The sequence below is a fragment of the Temnothorax curvispinosus genome, unplaced genomic scaffold (assembly GCF_003070985.1).
Source record: "Temnothorax curvispinosus isolate PA1 unplaced genomic scaffold, ASM307098v1 QBEX01001516.1, whole genome shotgun sequence".
In the NCBI taxonomy this organism is placed as follows: Eukaryota; Metazoa; Arthropoda; class Insecta; order Hymenoptera; family Formicidae; genus Temnothorax; species Temnothorax curvispinosus.
The window spans coordinates 116,690-123,560 of record NW_020211296.1 but is presented as its reverse complement, the minus strand read 5'-3'; the positions used below and the strand labels follow the sequence as shown (position 1 = coordinate 123,560).

General features: G+C 51.2%; 2 protein-coding genes across 3 annotated transcripts; both read right to left on the bottom strand.

Annotated features, from left to right (window-relative positions):
• Window positions 1–6: 6 nt before the first annotated feature.
• On the bottom strand, window positions 7–3,308 carry LOC112465591 (histone H3.3). Of its 2 annotated transcripts, none has more exons than XM_025033206.1 (3): window positions 3,123–3,308; window positions 646–781; window positions 7–544 (listed from the first exon to the last, which is right to left on the bottom strand). In XM_025033206.1, the coding sequence occupies exons 2-3, from the start codon at window positions 771–773 to the stop codon at window positions 262–264; spliced, it is 411 nt and encodes a 136-aa protein (XP_024888974.1). In that variant the 5' UTR covers window positions 774–781; window positions 3,123–3,308; the 3' UTR covers window positions 7–261. The 2 variants fall into 2 exon arrangements, with proteins under 2 accessions (XP_024888974.1, XP_024888967.1); XM_025033199.1 differs by lacking the exon at window positions 3,123–3,308 and adding an exon at window positions 1,721–1,858.
• Window positions 3,309–3,777: 469 nt separating this feature from the next.
• On the bottom strand, window positions 3,778–6,396 carry LOC112465582 (histone H3.3). The gene is made up of 3 exons (XM_025033188.1): window positions 6,284–6,396; window positions 5,504–5,686; window positions 3,778–5,194 (listed from the first exon to the last, which is right to left on the bottom strand). Exons 2-3 carry the CDS (start codon window positions 5,629–5,631, stop codon window positions 4,912–4,914), a joined length of 411 nt encoding a protein of 136 aa, XP_024888956.1. The 5' UTR covers window positions 5,632–5,686; window positions 6,284–6,396; the 3' UTR covers window positions 3,778–4,911.
• Between the last annotated feature and the right edge of the window lie 475 nt (window positions 6,397–6,871).

Sequence of the window (6,871 nt, the reverse complement as noted above, 5' to 3'; positions counted from 1 at the left end):
TAAATGTGCCTGTACGACTGCGATATCGCGAAGGTCGAATTCTGTGTAATTTGAAAGGGGGGCGGGGAGGGGGGGGGGGGATAATCACCGGAGGGCGATTAATGCTACAGCGCGTGTCTCTAATGTGAATAAAACAAAAAATATATAGAGCTTGGAATGAAAGTGCTTCATCCACGACGATTGCGAACGGTAATTAATAATAATAATAATTAATAATAATGATCGCAGTGAACGGTATGTATGCGAGTTACATAGCGTCTCTTAAGCACGCTCGCCGCGGATTCGCCGGGCCAGCTGGATGTCTTTAGGCATGATCGTGACACGTTTGGCGTGGATGGCGCACAAATTCGTGTCCTCGAACAGGCCGACCAGGTAAGCTTCCGACGCTTCCTGAAGGGCGCCTATAGCGGCGCTCTGGAAGCGCAGATCGGTCTTGAAGTCCTGGGCGATCTCACGAACCAGACGCTGGAACGGCAACTTCCTGATCAGCAGCTCGGTCGACTTCTGGTATCTTCGAATTTCTCGAAGCGCCACGGTACCGGGCCTGTCGCGGAAATCGCAGAAACGCTATAGTCGTGGCAACTGTTCGTCCGGGACACAGTTTTGCGATATTTATTCATTTATTATTATTATTTTTTTTAATACCTGTAGCGATGCGGCTTCTTCACGCCACCGGTGGACGGCGCGCTCTTCCTCGCGGCTTTGGTCGCGAGCTGCTTACGGGGGGCTTTACCTCCCGTTGACTTACGGGCCGTCTGCTTGGTACGCGCCATGATTCAACCTGCGACAATAATTGTCGACTAAGTACTAATATCGGGGTTCGAAGGGGGGAGATTTCGCAAAACGTAAAGAAGTGAAGATCTTTAAATCTCAGGGGGCGAAGAAGGGGGGAATTTGGATTCGCGCACGACCGCATTCAACGCTATCGTATTTCCCCCTCCGTCATCAGATTCAGTTTTCGAAGCTAATTGCATGTAATTAGAGACGAGCTGCAGTCGTTGACAATTTCTAATCGGCAAACGCGCGTACAGCGACGCCGAGCGACGCTTGTTAGAGCGCGGCCAAGTTCGGAGGAACGGGAAAAGCGGTGGTGGGAGGGAAGATGGTGGGGCGGTAATTGTAAGTTAGGGGGGAGGTGCATAACTCGTCGCGGTACGCGCGGAGGAACCGCGCACCGAGAAAACGCTGCGCGCGTTGCGCAATGCACGAACTTTCGTTCCCCCGTGGCGGCGAAGACAGGCGGGGGGAGCGCGAGGGGGGCGCGAGAAAGGTGGTGGGAACGAGGGAGAAAGAGAGGGAGAGGAATAGACGGCGAGAAGCGAGAAGAGGAAAAAAAAACCACGCGCTGTCAGCCGAGGAATTCGCGTCCGTGGCGATCGGCGTCGTCCTGAGACGTGCCCGAATTCTCGATCGGGAAGGGAACAGGTCGATCGGCGACGTCGCGATCGACGATAAAACCGGGAACGACGGTCGCGGTCGTCATCGCCACGCGCCACGCGCCGCCGTCGTCGTCGCCGCGACGCGTTCCCCGCATCGCCGAACGTCAATCGCAAAATGGTGGCGAACGTGCGGCGGCGTGAAAATTCGGGGAGATTTTTCCCCGAAATCTCGACGGTCCGCACGGGCTCCCCGGATCGCTTTTGCACGCCCGTGCGCGCGCGCGCAAAAGTGACCGATCGCGCGACGGGTCGGAAACCCGCGGGTTCGGGGTTTTACCTACCTGAGACGGGTTCTCGGGCACGAGCGGGGACGCGAAGCGAACTAGATACACTATCCGTTTCCTCGCACACTCCGATGGCAGTGGACGCTCTCCCGAGTCCACGGCTCTCTCGCGCGTCCCTACCGTCCCCCTCGCTTCCCCTGTTCTGCCTACCCCCCTGTCCCTCCGTCTCTCCTCACCACTCACCGCCGCCACCGCCGCCGCCGCCGCGGGAAATTAAATCGTGCGAGAGGCATGTAGGAGCCCGCGGTGCGCCGCCGGCCAATCCGGCGGCGGGCCGTCGGCCGGCCGGCGCGTCTTATTGGTCGCCGCGGCATCGAGTGCGGCGCGAGTGCCCTGTCAATCGCTCGAAATCGTCCTACGATACGCTCTCCCGACCTCGCCGGGTACCCCCCTCGCCGCCCCCCGCGCCACGATTTCCACCGTCCCGCCCGCCCCCCGCGGTTGCGCTCGTGCCGATGATTCTCCGAATCGCGCATCGCGCACTCCTCTCTCGCGCGCGCGGAAGAACGCGGACAATGTCGCGCACACCGCGTACGGAGAGTACGGAGACGGGAGCTCTGTCATCTGGCGCGCCGGGGGGGCAGAGGGGACGGATAGGGGGGCGAGTTCGATGGATCGATGGACGGCGCGGAAATCTAATGAGTTTTCAGGGATGCGCGGCGCGCCGCGTCGCGCGCCAAGAGAGCGGACGATTTCCCGACGGGCGCGAGCGAGATCAATAACGACGTGTTCCCGCTTCCCGCCGCACGCGACGACGACGAGGACGCTGGGCTTTTACGCTCGCGCGTAACCGCGGTCACGTGACCGCCGCTACGTACACGCTTTGTTCGGACAGCGCGCTAATCGTCCTCGCGTTGCCCGCGTTCCACGTTTGTTTCTCGTCGCCGCGTACGATGGGCGGGGGGGGGGGGGCGATATCATCATCTGCGCAAAAGTAAATAGGAATAGGAAATCGCGAGCGCGCGCGATCGACCGAATTGAGAACCAATCGGCCCGCGCACTTGGCGCTATAAATATAGGATAATGTCATATGGCTGCGGGGGCGGGGCGAAGGGGGGCGGGAGGCGAGGAGCTTTGTCTCCGCGAGCGCGACCCCGCTCGTTGGGCAACCGCTACGCGGGCGTTTAGCCTGGATTTTCGCTCGTTAACCTATAGGACGCCGAGAAAAACCCTCGTTCTTGGGAATTAAAGACGGCTGAGGGGCCAGGCGGGAGGGACTCCCGTTTCCCTTGTTTCGGGGGGGGGAGGGGGGGGGGGGGGGGTAGAACCGAGGTGAAAATCGAGCGCGCGTCGCGGTTACTCCGCGCCGCGTCCTCGCGACGATTATCCGCGCGAAATAGTCCCACATTCAGCTTCCTCTTCTCGAGGAGGGGGGAGGGGAAAGGAGTTGTATACTCACAGCTTAATTACCGCGCGTAATTTCTCGATTCTCTTCGTCGTATCGTCCGATCGACTGATCTCCGAGCTCGGGCTGTCCCGTCGTCCACGGATCGCGAAAAAAACAAAAAAAAAGAGTGAGGCAGGTAGATACGGGCGAGGATCGAGGATGCGTGTGCCGAAAAGCGATGACGCGACGCTACTGTTTACACGCGGGAGAAAGGAGACTATCGCGCGATAATAGCGTGGGGCTGGCTGTGACGTAGGGCAAGACTATTTCGTTCCGCTTATTATCGACCCGCGAAATAGCGAGAGATCGATGCCCGGTCTAGAGTTTTGAGAGAGAGAGAGAGAGAGAGAGACAGAGCTCGTGCGCGCGCGTGCACGCACGCACGTTCTTGCGCTAGATTTTTGCGCACGCAATGCATATAGAGCGTCGCGCGTCACACGCATCGTCCTCGTCTCGCGGCGGCTCGCGCGAATCGATAGCGATGTGCAGCTCCGTGCAAATGCCTGCACAGACGTGCGCGCGCGCGCGATCCTAGGCTTTAGAGCCCCGGACAGAGTACATACATACAATGTTAATGTACATATATGAAATATAAAACAAAATCACGCACACATATATACATATATATAAAAACACACCCATGTAAAGACGGGATATAAAAAGGCAATTTTCGTTACATCCATTAGAAAATGTATTTTACTATAATGTTGTTATAATCATTCGGTTAGTACTATAATTGTTAAGATAATTACAACCTATAATTGCGAATTCGCCAACGAGGGCTGCATTTGGAACGAAACGAAAGTAGCTGCCACTGTTAAACAATATCGATTTGTACGGAATAGACGATAGAAAGTCGGAAACAAAACGTTAATTTTTTTTTTACTTTATAGTACTTACCAAGATTCTTGCAAATCGAAAAAAATAACTGCAACGCCAATTGCAGCCCTCTTGCCGCATCTTCAATAATACGTGTCTAGATGTATGTATTTATTAATGATTTTCTTAGGGTTACATAAAACACTTAACTTATCCTCTAAGCTTACAATATAATTTATATTATATACGTATATGCGCAATACATGCACTGATTTTTTTTGCAGGTCTAAAGTGTGAGGAGACTAAATGCAAATCGAACTATGTGTTGTGTAATAATATTATTACCAATAAACAATCAACTATCTTGTCTGTATTCTATCGCTCTTCGATACTTGTAGACATATCCCTTTATAATGAAAAGTGTGCATATATATAGCTGTACTAGTAAAAATAATAAATTTTGTTTGTACCTAAGCTAAGGTTTTTTTTTTTAATGTTGTAAACGTGGATTTACTGCCCGTGTAAAATCATCTTCCTCGATTAATATTCTAAAATAAAGCGCTAATACCAAGTGTTCTATGAAAAAGATGGGCGAAATCTATGAGATACATTTGCGTGTTACATATTTTCACTACAACATTGAAATATATAAAAAAAAAAGTAAACTTCTCTTCGGACAATTTCTTTCTTCAACTAATGACTCGAGCAATTTTTGTATATTAAAAGTAAATTACACCACTTTTTTAAATTTGTCGATTTTTTTTTATCATTGGTATGAATCACTACGTCTCATTGCATTAGAAAGTCTAATGAAGACTCACTCGTTATTCTTCGTGTTTTTCCCTTCTATTACAGCGGTTGGCAGTGTGTTAACTATGATAAATATACACAGAAGAGAGTCAAGAAAAATTTTAGATGGTTCAGAAACGTAGAGTGTCCAAATAAAAGTAAAATGGGAACGCTCTGCGTATTCGCAAACGGTTTAAGCGCGTTCACCGCGAATTCGCCGCGCGAGCTGTATATCTTTTGGCATGATCGTGACACGTTTGGCGTGAATGGCGCACAAATTCGTGTCTTCGAACAGGCCGACCAGGTAAGCTTCCGACGCTTCCTGGAGGGCACCTATAGCGGCGCTCTGGAAGCGCAGATCGGTCTTGAAATCCTGGGCGATTTCACGAACCAAACGCTGGAACGGCAACTTCCTGATGAGCAACTCGGTAGACTTCTGGTATCTTCGGATTTCTCGAAGTGCCACGGTACCGGGCCTAAAGGCAAAAAATAAATCTAAGATAAGACAAAAAATTCTTCAGAAAAAAAAAACCACTCGATCACTTTTTCTCAAAGACGATTTAAAATCTTGCTAAAGTATATATAATTTGTATTTAATTACTTCAACATTTAATTTAATTTTCATTTAATTCGCAGATTACAATTATCGTCAGTATTATCCAGAATTTTTTCAAACTGTCAAGTCGATAAACACTTTTTTTTTTTTTTTTTAAATAAATAATTTGGTTGTCGAGAGAAAGTTCATACTCGTAAATATTTTGTATGTAGTACACACGTATATATACCTGTAACGATGAGGTTTCTTGACGCCTCCAGTGGACGGCGCGCTCTTACGCGCAGCTTTGGTGGCGAGCTGCTTCCTGGGCGCCTTTCCACCCGTCGACTTACGAGCCGTCTGCTTGGTACGTGCCATAACTGCGAGCAAGCTTCCGTAGCTTTTCTCTTCTGTCTGTCACGAACTTCCGTCCCTAGTAGGACAAAGCACCGAGATACATACGTTAAGATGCTTACTTGGCAGGAGGGAGGAGAGAAAAAGAGAGACAGAGAGAGAGAGAGCAGACTATAATCTAGTCCCCCGCCGCGCGTGTACGTACATACACCAACGCGCACACACTGCAAAGGGTGGGGGAACAGAGGAAGAGAAAGGGCGGAACACGAGAGAGAGAAGAAAAAAAAACCGGAATGATCACCGGATATTCGATCGCAAGATCCTCGCCGGAAGTCGGAACACGCGAGATTTTCAGACGGACGTGCCACGAATTCGGCGCCGGGCGAGTCGCCGGGATGCCGTACGCGGGTGTCTCGCGACTCGCGACGTCGATTTCCCTCCAAAAGTGAGCGACACACAATAAACAAGATGGCGGCAGGGCCGAATGCACTTTTCCCCGAACGAGTCACGCGCGGTCGCGGTAAACCCTCCTCTCCTCGCGGTTCACCCCACCGGCGACGTTCCTCGCGTCGTATCCTCGAGAGCGAGATCGACGAATACGCGTGAGATGCGCGAGGACACGCGCCGCGTCGTTCGACCGACAATCGCGATCGTCCGCGGGGACAGCTCAACTCACCTGAATTTATTCCTGCTTTAAAACGCAGCGACGCCTCTCACGAGTCACTTCGATCGAGCGCGAACCTCACGACTGGACTGAGGGACTGACGCGAACGTACTGGAACGTACTAAAACAACCGAGTTGCGTTGCCGTCGCGCGCGCCGTTAAATTCTATGTATACGCGAAACGAGCAAGATACGCGTACCATCGCGAGAGGCGAAACTTATCGATCCTCTTCGCGTTATTGGCCAGCGCCCCGCGGGGCGCCCGCTGCGATTGGCCGAGGCTTTACGAATGGCGTTGCCACAGTTTTGTAATACGTCGTGTGATCGCCGTACGAACGTTATTCAAAGGACATGAGCTTTTTTAAAGATATAATAAATATATAAAATCACAATAGTATGATTTACCTCTACATTTAAGGCCTCCGCGCAATGAAAAATATAAGGAACAAGGAACAGATGTTTAGCGATTAGGACTGAAGAATCAAGAATGAAGTTGGATGCACAATGAAAAGTACAGGCAACGGAAACGGGGAATAACACAGACAATAGGATTTTCAACCTATCGGATGCCGCGTATTAATGTCACACCGGTTTTATTCCT